We start from the raw sequence: 21,761 nt of genomic DNA on the forward strand, positions 1-21,761 counted from the left end.
TAACGGAATTCTAGGGTTTTATGGCTCGATTTTAATCGCCTGAACCAACTTGCTTGGGTCTCCAAATAGCTGTCATTTAATCTACTTCCTTAAGGGTTTCGGTCAAGTAACCTTGGTATCATGACGACATATTTTTGTTTTGTACAGTTTTCAGTCTTAATTATAGTCTTTGTATTGCCTAGTTCATCCCCCTCCCCTCTCCATAGCTTTTTTTGTTGCAAAGATGACTCCAACAAAAAACTTTACCCTATACAAAATTCAGCTAGATTAAACAACTACCATCCCCCCCCCCCTATCTCATATGTTACAACCACGCCAATTCGCGTGGATCAATTAACGAATTTGAGTAAGACAGGTCGATCAGCTCAATCGCTGTCAATATATAAATTTCTTCAATGTGATACACAAAGATTTAATATTAGGAAATGCAATTTGTTTGGATCAGATTGCCAGTAAATCCCTTTCCAAATATAATATTTAAAAATAAAAGAGAACATATCCGCAAACGGATAAACTATCCGGTCTTCGGCTGGGAGAGCAATGCTTGCTTGGAGACAAATCATCTAAAGCTTCCAGTGATATTCCCTCAGATTTCCCCAAGAACTCGTTTGATGCTAGATGAACTCTGGCTGAACGTACAGAGCCACCCAACTGACCCTTATTCCAATCCAAATTTTCAGCAATACAATGATATTAACGCCAGCAAATACAAAACAACATGTGAGGTCTAGCATGCCATCCACTCGGCTAATATTTTACTTTACTTTTAATGGGAAATAGATCCTGCTTCGCCTTGCCCGCCATCCATAATTTTGCCAACGTCATCCAAGTTTTTCATGAGGCGCGATTAAGTGAAACACCCTCAACATGGTCGGGCCATTTAGTGTCCCAGAGTTGACCGAAGTGGCGTAAGTCTCAAAGTGGTTCTGCGTCTTTTTTCTTCACTGACTGCCAATCTTCCTTCTGACCTTCAGGTCGACGTTTTCAATTCTCAAGCAGCTTCACTCTAATAGGGGACTTAAAGATGCATCGGTAATCTTCGCGGCACAGACAATGGCCCAGTCACACCAGACGTCGTCTCTTAACAGTTTCCGAGACACCGTACTGTTGTTTAAAACGTTGACAGATCTTCGTGTTGGATACTAGTTTACGGTGCTGGACACTTTCTGCTTAGAATACAACAAAGACAATCGTGATAGTAAAAAGAAATCCAGCTTACTGCCATGTTTCGTAACCATAAAGGAGAACACTTCTGACGATTGCCTTGTAGACTCTAATTTTCGTTGTGGGGCTTATGCTTCGACACTTTCACAGTGATTTATTGAGGAGAAAAACCTAATTGAAGCTATGTGAATACGAAATTTTGTTTTCTTGATCTGAAACCCTCTCTGAATTCAAGAGGGATCTGAGGTAGACAAATTATCTGCTAAATGCTGTTACCGTCTAGGGATACAAAAGAGGGAGTCTCAGAATTGACAAAAATCACTTTGGTCTTTGTTGGGTTAATTAACTAAAAAAAACAAGTTTTTTTTTACTGAAAGTAAGAAGCTACATTAAAACTTAAAACGAACAGAAATTATTCCGCATATGATTCCCATAATTATTCCCATCTAGTTCTGTTTGACGAGGCAACCTTAATATCAACTGTAAATGGCGTACCACAAACTTTTAAAGAGGTAATGAGATAAAAAAAATATATGAACCAAAATTTAGCAATAAATAGAGATACTGGAGATATTTCATTAAGCCCAATTTGCAACAGTTTAATCTTGAAGGACTCAATCAATGTTTTCACCCGGTATAACTTAAAAGAACCTATTTGCATATCTAATGAAAACCAAAATTGTAGACCAGCTAAAACTATTGCAAGGCAAAAGATTCTTGCCCAATCATCTTGGTAAATTCTTTTTCATTGATTCCTGCCTGGTTTTTATTCAGTGTTTGTTCTCTCTTTGTAAAGTAAACTTCAAAAGGCTAGATTTTCGTTTTTTTTGTCGTCCTTTTTTTAGCACTGACGATGACTTGGCGGAGGTCCTTGTCGAAATATTTGCTTATATTTTGTCTTCTTCATGGTTTGCCATTGGCTGACAAAATCCTCATTTTTTCACCCTTTTTGATTTTATTTTTCATTTTGTTAGTTTCTTTCCTCTCTGAGTTTAATTTATCCCCTCCTCAACGCCTCGCTCTTTACGCTAAATTTTTTATTAAAAAATAAAGTTGTGAGACAGAGTCAAACTTTAGCGTAAAGAGTGAGGCGTAGAGGAGGGTACAGCCTCCAATGAAGAGTGGTGTTCAAAAAATTTATTATACCAATGTTAATAATTTATCCTATTCGGAGGACCTACTCCGACGATGTCCTGTGGGTCAATGTATAGGAGATACAAGCACGTTAATTCCCATTATAATGGACTAAACAGCCCAGACAATACGGCACTGGTCTTAGAAGTCACTCTAAATGAAGCCAAGGATTATACCAGTGGTGAAGGAAGCAACAAGTTAATTCACATTATAATAGACTAAACAGTCCGGCCGATAGGGTGCTGGGGCTAAGGACAAGATTTAAAGTGGCAAAGGAAACAAGCAAGTCAATTCACGGTATAATTGAAGGAAGTTAATGCCTTATGATGGCAGAAGAAGCAAGCAGGTTAATTTGCCTTATAATGAACTAAACAGCCCGGCCGATACGACGCTGGTCTTAGAAGTCATTCTAGATGAAGCCAAAGATTATTCCAGTAGTAAAGGAAGCAGGCACGTTAATTCACCTTATAATGGACTAAACAGTCCGGCCGATACAGCGCTGGGCTTTATAACATGATTTAAAGTGGCAAAGGAATCAAGCACGTTAATTCACCTTATAATGGACCGAACAGCCCGGCTGATACAGGTCTGGTCTTATGTCACTCAGATGAAGCCAAAGATTATGCCACTGACATATGAAGTAAGCACGTTAATTTACCTTATAATGGACTAAACGGTCCAGCCAATACGTCGCTGGGCTTCATGACACGATTTAAAGCGACAAACTAAGCAAGCACGTTAAGTCACCTCACAATAGAAGGAAGCTAAAGCCTTAATGTCTTATAATGGCAAAGGAAGCAAGCACTTTAATTCACCTTATAATGGATTAAACAGCTCGGAAGAGACGGAGCTGGTCTTAGAAATCACTCTAGATGAAGCCAAAGATTATGCCAGTGGCAAAGGAAGCAAGCACGCTAATTCACCTGATAATGGACTAAACAGCCTAGCTGATACAGCATTGGGCTTAGAAGTCACTGTAGATAAAGCCAACAATTATGCCAGTGCAATTAGAAGGAAGCACGTTAGTTCACCTTGAAATGGACTAAACCACCTGGCTGATAAAGCGCTGGGCTTAATGACAAGATTTAAAGTGGCAAAGGAAGTGTTGGGGTTCCACCCCTGTTTCTTTTCTTTTCAGATAAATGACCCAGATAATTCAGATAAATTAACTTTGTCTTTTCTTTTCTCTAATTATATTTGCCTATAAGATAATTTTTAATCCTAAGTTGAATTCTGGTTGCTAAGCTAGATTCTTTCGCAATAAGTAAGCTTTGAACTAAATTCTATTTTGGACTTCCTGGTCTGAGCCATTGAAAGAGAAAGTTAAGAAAAAGGTAGAATGGATTTTGAATGGGGATTGAGAAGATTGCTAGGGCCAACTGAAGGTCCACCCCTGTGAAAAGTTGTTGTACAGAATGAATTTTTGAGTTAGTCTACTTTGAGACCCTGTTTGGGGAAGTATATTCTTTTTGTTATATGTGTGACCTTTGGAAGATTGCAAGTGAGATATTTTTTACAACAGTGTAGACTAATTTTTCCAGGAACCCAGACAGGGTAGGAACAGAGTTACGAGATACCGTCATTATTATATTTACAGAGGGTTCGTTGAAACGGAAGACGTTAAGTAAACCTTGAAATAATGGAGGCTTTTGGCTATCTTGGAAAGGGGTTGGGCTAGGAAAATGAAACTTTCAGAGATGGATCTACATGCTAAGGTATGTCTTGGGAAGGTACTTTGAAGTACCTACCTCCACTCCTCCCCCCTTTATGTAATGGTAAATTACTGCACATTACTATTTGTTTTAGCTCAAATTTCATCCTATATTACTATCATAATTATAAATCATTGCTTACCTTTCACAACTTCAGCTTTTAACCTTGTTCATTAAAATATATTCCAAAATCCTATTTTCATTTAACAGCCATCCCTTCGAACTTATTTACTATATAGCTGACATTGCTTATGGAACCCGTTTGTGATGTCCCAACTTTGCTTATCATAACCCATTTAACAGTAGCATGCAGGAGCCATGGGGTAGAAGACAACTCTGTGTTGATAAGCCATTTACACTATATTAAGTTGGGAAAGGATTTGACAAGAGATAGACCAGTAAAAAAATCCAAATTGTTTTTAGAGGGCAAATTATGTTATGAGAAGATGTTTTTATTTTTATAGGTCCATGCGCTCATAAAGTTTCTGTTGAGTTTATTGAAACACTAGCATGGACTTCCTAAAGTTACGGACTCTCTTTAAAACGTTTAAAAGTGCAAAGATGCACCTTAGCCAGGGGGGAAGTTGTGCTTGGGGTGGATTTCTAAGGGGAGAATTTTGCTTTGGGAGGGAAATTTCAGATGAATGAATATTCTGGGGAAATGTTACACTGGGGGGTATGGACAGAATTACTATATGAAATTTTTTTTAATTGATTTACATTCTCTTTGCCAAGTTTTTTATATGGAGATGTTCCAGGGGCTTTTTTCTGTGCGTTTTTTTTTCTGGGAAATAATTTCCATGGTAGGGGGTATTTCTGGTATGGCCAAGAAACCAATATATAGCTTAAAGCTTTGTTGCAATGAAAAAATACCAAGGAGAATTTTTCAGAGTGAATTGTCCACACGCAATTTTACAGAGAAGGGAGATTGTCAGCAAGGAAAGAATTGTCTGGAGAGAATTTGACGGGGGGAGGTGCACTTTATGTTGGATGAAATTTCCACAGAGGAGTTCTGTGAGGGGGAGGGGTATATTTCATAGAGGGTGAGCCAGATTTAGCAGCATTTTTTGAAAAACAAACATAAATTATGCCATATATGAAGGATTGCCCCTCCTCAATACCATATTCTTTACACTAAAGTTTGACTGTTTACTAAAATTGAAACACAGGGGCTTTTTAATTAGAATAGGAAGCTTTTTAAAAGTGCTAACAGCTTTAGCATAAAAAAGGGATTGAGGAGGGGTGACCCTTCATATCTGGAATAAATCTGCCAAAACTAATATGCCAATTGTGTTCTAATTTTTCATGCAGTGTGAGCCAAAATCCATCCAGCATTAGCTGAAAAACCTTCAGAAATTAAATAAAAAACAAGTTTTATTAACTGAAAGTAAGGAGTGACGTTAAAACTTAAAATAAACAATAATTATTCCATATATGAAAGGGGCTGTCCCCTCCTCAACCCCTAGCTCTTTACGCTAAAGTAACGTAAAGAGCAAGGTGTGGAGGAGGGGACAGTCCCTTTCATATACGATATAATTGCTGTTGGTTTTAAGTTTTAATGTTGCTTCTTACTTTCATTTTAAAAAAACTTGTTTTTATTACTTAATCTCATAAAGACGATACTTTGGTCAGCATATGAAGAACCGTGTATATTGCAATTATATCTGTCTGGTTTATATGCAAAGTAGCACAAGAGACGAAAATTAACGTACAAGAGAGTAGTGAAGAATTATGGTATAAAAAGTAATATTTGGCAAGGATAGTCACTAGTAATAAATCACTAGGGGTGGCAATATGATTGGATGATTTTCTGGGATTTGGGAAACCAAATTTTTTTAGGGGGGGGGGGGCACATAGATTTTTGGGGAAATCCCCGAAAATTTGGGAATAGTGCAAGCCCTGCTTGATTTCTAATCAGGAAAATTGAAATACTTAAACCACACAAGAAAAGAAAAACTTTGACTTTTTGGTTGACACAATAAAGAATTGCTGCAAAATTAATTCAAAGTAAACCAAACACCTCCGCCTCTTCCGGCGGTGCGCGTGCGGCGCGCAAGCAATGTTGGTCTAGGTAAGACACAGAGCGCTACAAACATCAGATTCAACTTTAGAGGACAAGTTATGTCATGGGAAGATGTTTTTGAAATCCCCCTTTGCCCCAAACTCAACATTTTCCGAAATTCTCCTTTAGAAGCTTTTTAAATATTTCTAAAGCACTAATAGATAGATCGCTGCAAATATCAGAATTGACTTTAGAGGACAAATTATGTTATGGGAAGATGTTTTTGAAATCCCCCTTTCCCCCAATCTCAAAATTTTCCATAATTCTACTTTAGAAGCTTTTATTAAATATTTGTAAAGCGCTAGGACATAGAGCGCTACAAACATCAGAACCGACTTTAGAGGAATATATATCTCATGGGAAGATGTTTTTGAAATCCCCCTTTGCCCCAAACTCAAAATTTTCCAAAATTCTACTTTAGAAGCTTTTTAAATATTTCTAAGGTACTAATAGATAGAGCGCTACAAATATCAAAATCGACTTCAGAGGATAAACTATGTTATGGGAAGATATTTTTGAAATCCGCTTTCCTCCCAAACTCAAAATTTTCCAAAATTTTACTTTACTTTTAAATTCTACTTTAGAAGCTTTTTAAATATTTCTAAAGTGCTAAGACATAGAGCGCTACAAACATCAGAATCAACTTTAGAGGACAATATAAGTCATGGGAAGAAGTTTTTGAAATTCTCCTTTACCCCAAACTCAAACTTTTCCAAAATTCTACTTTAGAAGCTTTTTTAAATATTTGTAAAGCGCTAAGACATAGAGCGCCACAATATCAGAATCGACTTTGAAGGACAATTTATATCAGGGGAAGATGTTTTTGAAATCCCCCTTCCCTTCAAACTCAAAATTTTCCAAAATTTTACTTTAGAAGCTTTTTTAAAATATTTCTAAAGCGCTAAGACATAGAGCGCTACAAACATCAGAATCAACTGTAGAGGACAAATAATGTCAAGTGAAGATGTTCTCGAAATCCCCCTTCCCCCCAAACTCAAAATTCTACTTTAGAAGCTTTTTTAAATATTTGTAAAGCACTAAGACATAGACAGCTACAAACATCAGAATCGACTTTAGAGGACAATTTATGTCATGGGAAGATGTTTTTGAAATCCCCCTTTGTCCCAAACTCAAAATTTTCCAAAATTCTACTTTAGAAGCTTTTTAAATGCTTCTAAAGCACTAATAGATAGAGCGTTACAAATATCAGAATCGACTTTAGAGGACAAATTATATTATGAGAAGATTTTTTTGAAACCCCCCTTCTCCCCAAACTCAAAATTTTACTTTAGAAGCTTTTTTAAATATTTGTAAAGCACTAAGACATTGAGCACTACAAACATCAGAATCAACTTTAGATGACAATTTATGTCATGGGAAGATGTTTTTGATATCCCCCTTCCCCCCAAACTCAAAATTTTCCAAAATTCTACTTTAGAAGCTTTTTTAAATATTTCTAAAGCGCTAAGACATAGAGCGCTACAAATATCAGAATCAACTTTAGAGGACAAGTTATGTCATGGGAAGATGTTTTGAAATCAGTCTTCCCCCCAAACTCAAAATTTTCCAAAATTCTGCTCTAGAAGCTTTTTAAATATTCCTAAAGCACTAATAGATAGCGAGATACAAACATCAGAATTGGTTTTAGAGGCCAAATTATAATATGGGAAGATGTTTTTGAAATCCCCCTTTGCCCCAAACTCAAAATTTTGTAAAATCCTAGCCTTATTTTGGATAGGGGGAGGTATTTTCCCCGGGGGGTAAAGTATTTGGGTAGTTTGAAGTCAGAAAATAATTATTTCTAGGTAATAGGGGCACTTAAAAATTACACATGAATAGCGAGGTATCTGGAAATGTTGTTAACTAAAAAAAAAAATCTGCTACTCTAATCATAAAATCATTTCAGCTTAAAGACGATATCAGTAAACCCAGTTTTTGACAATAAGCGTTTATTCAGAGTCGAGTAAATCAACATATCGAAATCGTGCTTCCTTGGTAATTTTGAACCATCTGCATCGTTTCTTGTTAACGAACTACGTACCTATTGTATTTAAGAAGTTCAGTTCTAATTCACTCCTCACTTTCCACATTTGATAGACAGCACAGTGGCGCTGCCTAAATAAAGAGCATTGTTATTAAATGTATTGGTTATTTATTTATTGAATTTTTTTGTTTTTTTTAGACCAGGGCACTTCGTACGGAAAAAGTTGTTGTAAAAACTTCTAAAGGGGCTCATTTGATTGGAAATTGAAAGGAATAATGCCCTTCTTAATAGTCAATAGCTATTGGACGGCCACCAGCCCCCCACGCCCGTCATTTCCTTATACACATTTAATCAAAATCTCGAGATAGTCGTTCATGATCAGGATTTGTTTTATGTAGTTTAAATTCCGGAAATTATGTCTTTGAGGAGGACAACCCACCCTCCCCTCACAGCCCTTAGGGCAAGGGTTGTAAGTTATGGCTTGGGGTACATAAGATTTTTTTTAAGAAAGGGTGTGTGGATGAAGGATGACAGATTGCAGAAGATTGTTCTTTTCGGCCTTCCTTCTAGGGCTAAATGGAAAGCAGGTTGTTCTTGTTTGGGGTGGGAGGACGTCATAAAGAGAGATTTAAAGGAAATAGGAACTTTGTAGGAGGGTGTAAAAGGGAGGTTTTGAATAGATTGGGATTAGGATGGAGGAGGAGCGTGTGTGGTTGTGTTGGCCTCAAGCGGCTTGGTGCTTCGATGATTTGTTAGCAATAGTAGTAGTAGTGGCTGTAGAAACATCAGAGGGGGCTCATTGGATTGATAATCAAAAGTTGTGGTATTTGAGATTATTTTACTCCCTAAACCTTTCAGTTCAAGATTAGATTTCCTTTTTTTTTAAATTCTAAAAGTAGATATGAAAGCACCCTTTACATATATGAATAGAACAGAAATGGAATCGTTGAAGAATTAGAAGGTAAGATAAGATAATATTTATTTTCAAAAGGGTATCACAAGCTCTAATAGATTCGAAATTGCTGCATATGTCCAAAAGAGACAGTAAAACAAAAAATTACAAATAATACAGCAAGACAAAAGTAAAAAAGACCAAAGAAGCATAAGAATGGTTAATAGAAATTCAATGCAAAAAAAGTCCAAGAATTAAAACAAACTTTACGCAGTAAATGGAAAAAACCGGAAATGAAAGGGTGGGGGATAAAACAATATCACATGCTAAAAGGAAAAAAAATATGCCTAATTCGTATTCTAAGTCAAATACTGTAAAGTAAAAAAACACTTAAAATCAAGTCAAATTAACTGTCAAAATGTAATACTTCCAATTGGAGAAAGGATTATGCCAAAGACTAGATTAAAAAAGAAATAGAACATACATAAACATCACAAATGGGCAAGATAAAAGTAACTGAAGATGATAAAAGTGGGCACGATTACTGCAACCATACACCATCAACTAAAATAAGGGACGGAGGAGTTAATTTGGGTTCCGGAATAAGATCAGGAATTTCTGAAACCTCTCAGTAACGGCATGAATCGAAGAATACGTTGATTTTTTCCAAGGAGGATAAGCGGCGGAGCTGGGGTCTAATGGGATCGTGAAAATCGGGGAAGATCTCCTCAGTACGGGGATTAGAAATTGTGGGTTTAGCAAAAACGCAAACAAATTTGTTTCCTCCTTTCTTTTATCATGGTAATGCGGTATACAATTTCTCCTTTCTTTTTTCCCAATTAACTCCTTTCTTTTAAACGGATTTAAGGAAGAAGAGGTATACAATTTTCGTAGATGATCATGAGCGAAAGCTTTTGAACCGACTCAATTTTGTCACTAAGTTCATTTGAGAGTTGCGAATACCAGACCGGACATGCATATTCCAATAGCGACCTGACAAATGATAAGTAAACACGGAGGGAATGCATCTTAGGTCAATTAAATTTGTTTAAAAGTTTTAACATGGATAGTGAAACATTGCCTTGTTTAACAATACATGATTTCGTATAAAAATCATGACCCTCATGGACAGGAGTACGCCTGGTTTTCTGGCAACGGAAAATATATCGCGATTTTACGCGAAGATGGCCAAGGTGTGTAAAGTTTTACTCCTCTATACCATGTCATGGTCCAATACAGTTCTAAGTATCGATTCACGATGCGATTCCTGAATGGGCCAGGCTGTTTAGTTCACTCTAAGGTGAATTGGCATGCTTGCTTCCTTTGCCATTAAACGGCATTAACTTCCTTCCATTATAAGGTGAATTAAAGTCCTTGCTTCCTTTGCCACTTCAAAATGTGTCATTAAGCCCAGCGCCATATTGGCCTGGCTGTTTAGTCGATTATAAGGTGAATTAACGTGCTTGCTTCCTTTGCCACAAGCATAATCTTTGGCTTCATCTAGACTGACATGTAAGACCAGCGCCGTCTCTGACGGGCTGTTTAGTCCATTATAAGGTGAATGAACCTCCTTGCTTCTTTTGCCGCTTTAAATCGTGTCATGAAGCCCAGCAACGTATTTCTTCCGTAGTTAACCCCCAATCTCTCAATAAATCGTGACATTAAGCCCAGTGCCGTATGGACCGGGCTGTTTAGTTCATAATAAGGTGAATTAACGGAGTTGCTTCCTTTGCAACTTTAAATTGTTTCATTAAGCCCAGGGCCGTATCGGCCGGGCTTTTAGTTCCATTGTAAGGTGAATTAACGTACTTGGTTCCTTTGCCACATTTATAATCTTTGGCTTTATCTAGAGTGACTTCTAAGACCAGCTTCGTATCGACCGGGCTGTTTAGTCCATTATTAGTTTAATTTACTCGCTTGCTTCCTTTGCCACTGGCATAACCTTTGGCTTCATCCAAAGTGACTTCTAAGATCTCGAGAAACTCACCTTCGTGAATTTAGAAATTCCCCTTCGTGGTTCGTGTTTTAGCAATCCTTCCCCCCCTTCATTTTGGATATGGTTCAGGTGTAAAATATTATTTGAGGTATCTTTGCTTATAATCGACAATGTAGTCTATTGAAATAAATTAATATTGATTAACATTTTATTCAGTTGTCAAATCAACATAACTGATAACCTTTAAACCAAACATGTCATCAACTTCTTCCTCGATTTACCAAATGTTCTCTCAACTACACAGACATCATTCCTCTTGTCCTCAATTGTAATTACCTCAATCACCCTCTGAGCCAATGTAAGTGCACAAACACTGTCATCATCTTTCATATCAACGATTTCCACGGCTAACAATCTAGTAAGAGACGATCACGTCTAATACGAAGAAATAGAATAAGCCATAACTTCTAAACTAGAGTCAAATCAAATATGGGTTGCAGCGGTAGCTTGCAGCTTAATAAGAGATGATCACGTCCCATAGTAAAAACAAAATAGCCCATAACTCCTAAAACTAGAGTCAAATCAAAAGAAGAAGTAAACTATAAGAACCGCCTTGTCCGGGAACCCCTATATAGGGAACTTACCGTCCCTTGGTTTGAACAACAAGGAAAATATTTTGGGTTGAAAATCAAGAAAAGTGGCTGGAACCTCGACATTCTGCATATACGGCATCTTTTTGTTTCCGGGGATAAAACTTTTCTGGAACCTCTCAGTAACGGCATGAATCGGAGAATACGTTGGGATTTCCAAGGAGGATAAGCGATGGAGCTGGGGTTTAGTGCGATCGTGAAAATCGGGGAAGATCTCTTCAGTACGGGGATAAGAAATTGTGGGTTTAGCGAAACCGCAAACAAATTTGTTCCTTCCTTTCTTTTATCATGGTAATATGTACGGACTTAAGGAGGAGAAGGTATACAATTTTTGTAGATGATCCTCAGGGAACGCTTTTGAACCGACTCAAGCTCACTTGAAAGTTGCAAATACCAGACCGGACATGCATATTCAAATAGCGGCCTGACAAATGATGAGTAAACACGAAGGGAATGCATCTTAGGCTAATTAAATATGTTTAAAAACTTTAATATGGATAGTGAAACACTGCCTTGTTTAATAATACATGATTTCCTAAAAATTAAAGACCCTCACTGACAGGAATACGCCTGGTTTTCTGGCAAATGAAAATACATCGCGATTTTGCACGAAGGTGGCCAAGGTGTGTAAAGTTTTACTCCTCTATACCATGTCATGGTCCAATACAGTTCTAAGTATCGATTCACAATACGATTCCTGTATTAGCCAGACTGTATAGTTCACTCTAAAGTGAATTGACGTGCTTGCTTCCTTTGCCATTATAAAGCATTAACTTCCTTCCATTATAAGATGGATTAACGTGCTTGCTTTCTTGCCACTTTAAATCGTGTCATTAAGCCCAGCACCGTTTTGGCCTGGCTGTTTAGTCGATTATAAGATGAATTAACGTGCTTGCTTCCTTTGCCACAAGGATAATCTTTGCCTTCGTCTAGACTAACTTGTAAGACCAACGCCGTCTCTGAGGGGCTTTTTAGTCCATTGTAAGGTGAATTAACTTGCTTACTCCATTTGCGGGTTTAAATCGTATCATGAAGCCCAGGGAAGTATCGGCCGGGCTGTTTTGAGTATTATAAGGTGAATTAACGTACTTGTATCTTCTACACATTTCCCCACAGAACAGTGCCGTACTAGGTCCTCCGAATAGAATAATTTATTAAAATCGGTATAATAAGTTTTTGGCACCTCACTCTTCAATGGAAGCTCGCTAATAAAGAGTTTCTCTTGCTCAGTTAACCCCCAATTGCTCAATTAATCGTGTCATTAGTTCCAGCGCCGTATCGGCAGGGCTGTCAAGTTCATTATAAGGTGAATTAACGTGTTTGCTTCCTATTCGTGTGTTAAGGTATGGGTGTCACCACTTATTGGTGCAAAAATAGTGTTACACCACTTACTGGAAGGGAAAGCCCCTGGCGGCACCAAATATTAGAATTGGATGCCCGCGCTTACCACAAGGGTTCTGTAAATATAGGGTGTGCTATTACCCAATTTACAATATACCCTGCCCCAGGGTATGATAACGTGATCGAGGAGCCAAATGGCCAAATTCTAAGGCCAAGGGTGTACCCAACCCGGGTCATCACAAAAAATCTCTAACTCTCTCCTTGGAGGTAACGAACCCCCCTGTCAATATAATAATGACGGTATGCTTTAACTCTGTTCCTACCCTGTCTGGGTTCCTGGAAAAATTAGTCTTTACCGTTGTAGAAAATATCTTACTTGTAATCTTCCAAAGGTCACACATATAACAAAAATAATATACTTCCCCAAACGGGGTTTCAAAGTAGACTAACTCAAAAATTCATTCTGTACAACAACTTTTCATAGGGGTGGGCTTTCACTTGGCCCTAGCCAATCTTCTCAATCCCCATTCAAAATCCATCCTACCTTTTTCTTAACTTTATCTTTCAATAGCTCAGACCAGGAAGGCCAAAATAGAATTTAGTTCAAAGCTTACTTATTGCGAAAGAATCTAACTTAGCAACCAGAATTCGACTTAGGATTAAAAATTATCTTATAGGCAAATATAATCACAGAAAAGAAAATGGGTCATTTATCTGAAAAGAAAAGAAACAGGGGTGGAACCTCAACACCTCTCCCCGTAAGATAAATAACCACCCATGCGCCACACATGTCCACCCTTATAAATATAGCGCTTAACTTCAAAATCACCAAACTTGTCTATCTTCTGTTCTTCCTCCTTTTGTACATCTCCACTGCAGCTAACCATTGGCCTATGGCTTCACGACTATACCATCCACTTGGCTTTGTTCCATTGCCATTCCGTTTTTGTGTCCAACCAGTCAAAGCTATTGTCTATACAGCTCGATTCATCAAGCTTGGGATTTCAAAGAAGGAAGAATCAACGAAATTTGTGGAACATAATATTTCACAGCAAAATAAAAATTTTCTCGCTCTCACGAAATTTACATTTGAGAGGAGCAGAGAGTCAGTTTCTGGCACATTCGATGATGCCAGCCATCAAAAGAAATTGGTTGCACTAGCCTCTTAATATCCATCGGTGGAAACAACTCGACATCTCAATTAAACTGTAAATTGCCCCTTGGCATAATTTCAAATAATATAAGGCCGAAAATACAAAAGCCTGTGAAAACGATAGGGGAACAGGGATGAAGTAAAATTTTGAGCAAACCATGAATCCCCTTTTTTCTGGGCTCTCTCCCCTGGGATAATCAAATGCAGAGTATGCGTTGATGCTAATTGAAGATGAAATTTGGATACATCTCCCACTGAAATGATTTGCCGGAAATAATTGTCGATTCCCATGAAGAATAACAACTACGAATAGGGTTACTGGACAAAGGTTTGGGTGAAATATGAAGTGACTGGGAGAAAATATCCCCCAAGGACTCCAGATCAGAGTGGCAAAACCTCGGTAAAGGGATCACAACTTGTCCGCCAGTTGTGCATTGATGAAAAGGGCTATATTTTGCGACTTCCCGCTAGGGATCTTCCCCAGAGGATTCCCTCTCCCCTCATAAAGGATCGACATCTCTTTTGAGTTGATAGTACTAAGATTCCTTCCCAAGTTTTTCCAATCCCACACGATATTCAATATTTCCCAACTTTTCCCCAACCTGTTGTAGGTTGTTCATCTCCATTTTGTAATCATCTTGTTTTATTCCCCATGGGTCTTGAACCTGTTTGTCCCCCCTATTATTTATGTTATCAAGGCACAGCTTATCCAACTTTTTATTTCTCGTCACTGCAGGCTAAATCTTCAAATTTTGTCTCTTTTTTTCATTTCTCTTTTCATCTCTACTTTTCACAATTTTGTCATTCGCGCAAAATAATAAATCATTGTTAAATCTGATGTGGACTCCAGTGTCCACCATCTTTGACTGCCTTTTTTTATGAAAGTTCCATTTAATATCTTTTTTCTCTCTTTTAGTTTTCTTTACTTTTACCGCCGAAACAAATAGTTCGTTATCAAATTGGAACGGAATTCCGACATTTGGTTTTTTATAGTGTACTAAAATTTCTCGAACTTTACGAGGAAAAGCGCGTACAATTAATTTCGTCTCCTTTTTCTCTGGTACAATCAGCGCTTCATTTTGGTAAATATTTTTTGGCGTCTCACACTCGTTAAAAGTGTTCTCAAGCTTTCCATTTTCTGAAAATTTTTCCAAAAAATCATTTTCGCACATCTTATTTTCAATATTCTTTGGTCTTTTGACTTCCGCATCCCATTTTTGTTGATTATCATCATTTCGAACACGAGTATCAAGCATTTCATTTTTTCCACAGGGCGTTGCAGTCTCTTAATTTGTTTTATGGGCCGGTCCACCTCCCTCCGTAGTCAACGAAGTTGCATATTTTTCCGTCTTAGTGTAGTTATGTAATTTTCCCACTGTTAAAGAACTCACTTTTAAGGATAGGAGATTTCCAATATCTCCAAAGTCTCCTCCTACTAAAACATCCACTGCTAGCATAAGTACTAAGCCTATTTTTATCGTTTTTCTTTGGACTGTACCGTCGTTCCTTGCAATTTCTATTCTAACCCAAGCAGACGGGCATGGGTGCTTATCTCCATAATAACGTAATGTTGTAATCTTATTTTTATGGTCTATCTCCGTTCTATTAATTAGGTCAGTTCGCACATAGGTTTGGTCACTGAAGAAATCAATTGTCATTTCAACTAATTCCCCGTTAAATTTTCCGTATATTTCATGCGACTCTGCAAATGCGTAATTGCTTTCCTTATTATGGGTCATGGCCCAGGCTGTCGTTTTATGTTATTTTTTGTCATACTTTCTCGGGCAGTTTCTTGTAAAATGCCCCGTAGTACTACAGTTATATCAAGCTAATTCTCCTTGCACCGTGTTATAGTGCCCAATTTCGTTATACTCTCTATATTGAAATATGTCTGTGTCCTCAACTTCTTCTCTTATTTCAGTCTACCTATTGGGAATTTCCGCCATTTCTTCGCTTGTTTTTGGGTTTTTTCTTTCAAATATATTTTCAATTATCTGTGGGTATTTTCTAAAAATTATTCCATTACTGTTTTATTTATCACTTCCGTCAATTTTTCCTTTATCTCCTCTGGGTCTTCTAACATTCTATAATTTTCTAACTCTAGCCATTTTAAACACACATCTTTCAATTTGTACCCAAATTCATTATAAGTTTCGTTGTCTCGTTTTGTTTCGCTTCTACACCTCCTTTGAAAGTGCTTGGATGAGGGGTTGAAACTTTTCAAAAATGCCTTGTTTTAGTCTTTCAAAATCTCTTGAGTAGTGTATCGGTAATGCCTTAAAAGCAGTTTGTGCTTTGTAGTTAAGGAAGGGCTGTTTTGATGTTACCCAGTTTTCTCTCGGCCAACCGCTTTATTTCGCCGTTTTTTTCAAAATTGTATAGGTATAAATGTACATCTTCATTTTCTTTCATTGGTTGCAGGTTTACTGCATGCATTAAACTTACTTTGGACGATCCTTGAGGCTCCTGGGAATTTTTCCCTGCAATTATTTGCATTAGTTCTCTTCTATTCTCTCTATCTGCCTCTTCCTTTCGTTCTCTGGCTGTTCTATCAGCCTCTTCCTTTTTTCTCCAGTTACTCTGATATTCTCTCTTTCTTCTCTATCTTCCTTCTTTTTTCGTTCTCTGGCTATTCGCTCTATTTCATTAAATTTAATATTTGTTGTGTCGAATCTGTTTGAGTACTTTTTCGCCAGCCCCTGCTGGAAACTAGACTTCTACTACTCCTGCTACTTGGCCTACTATGATTCTCACTGTCTTTATATCCTCTTAATTCGTTTTCTGAGTCTGTTCGTTCTATAATTATATTTTCTCATACCCGCAACTCCCCTACATTTTGTACCTCATCTGAAGGGTGAGTTGGTTTTGCTTTATCCGTATTTTTATATAATGATTTTTCTTCGTGTGTTATCGCCACTGTTCCTTTTGTCTGGGTTTCTTTGTCTGGGAATAATTTTTTCTGAATCTGCCTTAAACTCTTTTCTTCCTCCACAGTTTTTACCGGACATCTCTCTATTACTAATTTTGTTTTGAAGATTTCCCCTTCACACGTGTCAGAAATGTGTATTTCACCCCCTGAGTGATATATGTTTCTATCTGATGGTGTTTTTCTTAGGGTATTTCCAGCGGGAGTCGCATACAATTGCGATACGTCTAAAAACAATTTTTGTTTTACCGCATTAGTTTTTTTTGAATTCATATCCAATTTTTCCAACTGTCCCTTTTCTGATCTTGTGTGAATTCTCTATTAACTAAAGTTGAATTTTACCATGCACTTTGCTTGTATATTAACCATTTGGTGGATGTCCATCTTTGACACCCTTGAAATAGGCCTAACACAAGGTTTGATTCATCAGCTCAATGATACCTTCCCAGGGCACATTCTTGGCCTTAGATTCATTCGCCTAATTTCAAAGTTAACAAGGAGCCTTTAAACTAGAGTTCTACTACATGGGCCTAACATAGCCTAGTCTACTTTATAAACTGGTTAACATCTCCTTATTTATGCTAGCCTAGAACTTTATCAAGACTTATGTTCCATTAGGAACATTACAGTTTGTCCATTGAAAATAAAAAATGGGCTTTTAGACCTTCTTCTTCTATTTCAGAGCAGGCAGGCTTTTCAGTTGATACTATTTAGCCCTTTTTCTTTTGCTTCACTCTGTGGGCAACAGAGCTACTGGCTTGGTTGTCTCTTATTTATTAGATATCCTCAGATATCTTTCTGTAGATCTTTCAACTCAAGGAGTTCAAATATAAGATGATAGATACCCATTTCTGTGCTTTGTGTGGAGGTATAGTTGGCTAGGCTCTTGGCTGATAGTGAGATTTAGTGGTGTTTGAAGCACTTTAACAGTTTACAATGCAAGGTATGCTGTGCAGACATCAGCATATTATATTCAAATAGGCAGTGGTCAATTGTTTCATTTTTCATATTACAATACCTGCAAAGATGGGACAAGGGAACTAAACAACTTGAATTAGGAAACTGATAGGAGAATGCAAGAAAATTTAGTCCATTTGTTCCATTTGTAGTCAATTTAGTCCATCAAAATCTCTTGAGTAGTGTATCGGTAATGCCTTAAAAGCAGTTTGTGCTTTGTAGTTAAGGAAGGGCTGTTTTGATGTTACCCAGTTTTCTCTCGGCCATCTGCTTAATTTTGCCATTTTTTCAAAATTGTATATGTATAAATGTACATCTTTATTTTCTTTCATTGGTTGAAGGTTTACTGCATGCAATAAATTTACTGTGGACGATCCCTAAGGCTCCTGAGAATTTTTCCCTGCAATTATTTGCATTAGTTCTCTTCTATCCTCTCTATCTGCCTCTTCCTTTCGCTCTCTGGCTAGTCTATCAGCCTCTTCCTTTTTTCTCCAGCTACTCTGATATTCTCTCTTTCTTCTCTATCTTCCTTCTCTTTTCGTTCTCTGGCTATTCGCTCTATTTCATTAAATTTAATATTTGTTGTGTCGAATCTGTTTGAGTACTTTTTCGCCAGCCCCTGCTGGAAATTAAGCTTCTACTACTCCAGCTACTTGGCATACTATGATTCTCACTGTCTTTATATCCTCTTAATTCGTTTTCTGAGTCTGTTCGTTCTATAATTATATTTTCTCATACCTGCAACTCCCCTACATTTTGTACCTCATCTGAAGGGTGAGTTGGTTTTGCTTTACCCGTATTTTTATATGATGATTTTTCTTCGTGTGTTATCGCCACTGTTCCTTTTGTCTGGAATTCTCTGTCTGGGAATAATTCTTTCTGAATCTGCCTTAAACTCTTTTCTTCCTCCACAGTTTGTACCGGAGATCGCTCTATTACTGATTTTGGTTTGAAGATTTCCCCTTCACGCGTGTCAGAAATGTCTATTTCACCCTCTGAGTGATATAAGTTTCTATCTGATGGTGTTTTTCTTAGGGTAATTCCAGCGGGAGTCGCATACAATTGCGATGCGTCTGAATACGATTTTTGTTTTACCGCATTAGTTTTTTTCGAATTCATATCCAATTTTTCCAACTGTCCCTTTTCTGATCTTGTGTGAATTCTCTGTTAACTAAAGTAGAATTTTGCCATGCACTTTGCTTGTATATTAACCATTTGGTGGATGTCCATCTTTGAAACCCTTGAAATAGGCCTAACAAAAGGTTTGATTCATCAGCTCAATGATACCTTCCCAGGGCACATTCTTGGCCTTAGATTCATTCGCCTAATTTCAAAGATAACAAGGAGCCTTTAAACTAGAGTTCTACCACATGGACCTAACATAGCCTAGTCTACTTTATAAACTGGTTAACATCTTCTTATTTAAGCTAGCCTAGAACTTTATCAAGACTTACGTTCCATTAGGAACATTACAGTTTGTCCATTGAAAATAAAAAATGGGCTAGGGAACTGAACAACTGGAATTAGGAAACTGATAGGAGAATGCAAGAAAATTTAGTCCATTTGTTCTAGAACAAATTCTATGATAAATTTTAGAAAAATACTTATTGGGAAAGGGGGAAAGAATAGGATTATTCTTATTAAACATAATATCTGATAGTTTCCATCGGTAAATATCTCTAATGGGGATTGGTCTCCCACTTGGCTGGTCAATATTTATAGCATTTTTTGCTATTTCATCAACATAACGGTTACCACTTATACCAGAGTGGCTAGGAATATACTGAAGATAAGTTCTTATAGCACTTGAAGAAAGATTATCTATAATACTAAGACAATGATAAGTGTCAATTTCCAACTTATACTGAGGAGGTGAAGACAGCAACTCAAGGCTTGATAAAGAGTCAGAATAAACTACAATATAATTTGAACTATCAATCAAAGGTTGGTTTTCCATAAGGTGTTCTAATACCATGATTATGGCATTTAAATCTGCAGACATTATATATACATTATTATACAATCTCTCACCTGTTGCAATGTTCAGGTGAGGAAGGAAAGCACCACTTGCTACCTTCTCATTCATTTTGGACCTATCAACAAAGATCTGGAAATAATTTTTATAAGTAATTGGGTATAAATTTAGAATTCTATCACCTTATGAGGAGACATGTTTAGAAAACAATTCTTACTTTAAAATATATATAATGATCCTAGTTCTTATATTATTCAAGGGAAGAGCCTTTATCATCAAGTCTTTCCTTTAAAAATCCTTCTTTTTCCAGCTTAAGAGAAAAAGTTTCCTAAAATCACCTTGTTGAGATTCAATGCCTAAGTCTTTTGAAATTGCTGCTAGAAATTGCCACCAAATAAATTTTTTTATAGATAGCATTCATGCCAGTTTTTTTAATACTTTTTTTTTTAATGATCAGTGGCACAAGGCAAAAATCAAAATATGAACGCTAAAGACTGACATGAACACTATCTTGCTATCTATAAAACAACTTATTTGGCGGCAATTTCAAAAGACTTAGGCATTGAATCTCAACGTGGTGATTTTAGGAAACTTTCTCTTAAGCTGGAAAAAGAAAGATTTTAGAGGAAAAATTTGATGATAAAGATTCTTCCCTTGGATAATATAAGAGCTAGGATCATTATACATATTTTAAAGTAAGAATTGTTTTCTTAACATGTCTCCTTATCAGGTGACAGAATTCTAAGTTTATACCAGTAATTGTATTAAGTTCAGCCAATTTTTTCTGTACAAAAGCAATGGGGGTTAAATCTTTAGTCCACTTTGATAAATCAGTATTGAATATGGGGATTGACCAATTCCATGGAGGGGATGGGGGGAAAGTAGGTGCAATAGACTTTGCGGTTACAGGGAAATTCTTCTAAATAATGGCATACTCATCTGCAATGCCTCTATACATGGCTGGATTTCTTAACCAATTATGTAGGGTGGGTGAGCTATCTGATTCAATTTTTGTAAGATGTTTTATCATCTTAAAGACCTACTTTTGAGATTGAAAAAAGACCTACTTTTGAGATTGAAACTTTATTACAGTCCAAACAAGGCATTGATTAGCCTGGAAAAGAGAGCCAAATCCTTTATCCTCCTTTGTTCTTCTTCTATTTAACAGCGGGCGGGCTTTTCAGTGATACTATTTAGCCCTTTTCCTTTTGCTTCACTCTGTGGGCTACAGAGCTACTGGCTTGATTGCCTCATGATTATTATATATTTTCAGATATCTTTCAGTAGATCTTTCGACTCTAGGAGTTCAATTATGAGTTGATAGATATCGATTTTTATGCTCTGTGTGCCGGTATAGTTGGCTAGGCTCTTGGCTGATAGTGAGATTTTGTGGTGTTTGAAGCATTTTAACAGTTTGCAAAGCAGGGTATGTTGTGCAGACGTCAGCATATTACATTAAAATAGGCAATGGCCAGTTGTTTCATTATTCAAATTGCAATGCCTGCAAAGAGAGGACAGGGGAATTGAATCACTTGAATCAGAAAACTTATATGGGAATGCAAAAAATTTAGTCCATTAGTTCCAGAACGAGTTCTATGATAAATTTTAGATAGATACTTATTGGGAAACGAGAAAAGAATAGGATTAATCTTATTAAAATTAATATGTGATAGTCTCCATTGGTAAATATCTCTAATCGGGATTGGTCTTCCACTTGGCTGGTCAATATTAATAGCATTTTTTGCTATTTCATCAACCTGATGATTACCACTTATGCCAGAGTGGCTAGGAATATACTGAAAATAAGTTTTTATGCCACTTGAAGCAAGATTATCTATAATACTGAGACAATGATAAGTGTCAATATCCAGCTTA

The 21,761-nt window shown here is 37.0% G+C and overlaps 1 protein-coding gene across 1 annotated transcript in view; it reads right to left on the reverse strand.

Moving 5' to 3' along the window:
* The window catches only part of LOC148955972 (uncharacterized), a 325,370-nt gene extending 304,361 nt beyond the window's left edge, over positions 1-21,009 (reverse strand). Inside the window, exon 1 of the mRNA XM_089093393.1 lies at positions 20,954-21,009. Coding sequence (XP_088949519.1) covers positions 20,954-20,992 — 39 coding nt within the window. The 5' untranslated portion in view covers positions 20,993-21,009. The remainder of the gene's footprint in view (positions 1-20,953) is intronic.
* Positions 21,010-21,761: the final 752 nt, after the last annotated feature.

This window comes from Artemia sp. Qi Xiang Cuo, chromosome 1 (assembly GCF_049724085.1).
Source record: "Artemia sp. Qi Xiang Cuo chromosome 1, ASM4972408v1, whole genome shotgun sequence".
Lineage (NCBI taxonomy): Eukaryota > Metazoa > Arthropoda > Branchiopoda > Anostraca > Artemiidae > Artemia > Artemia sp. Qi Xiang Cuo.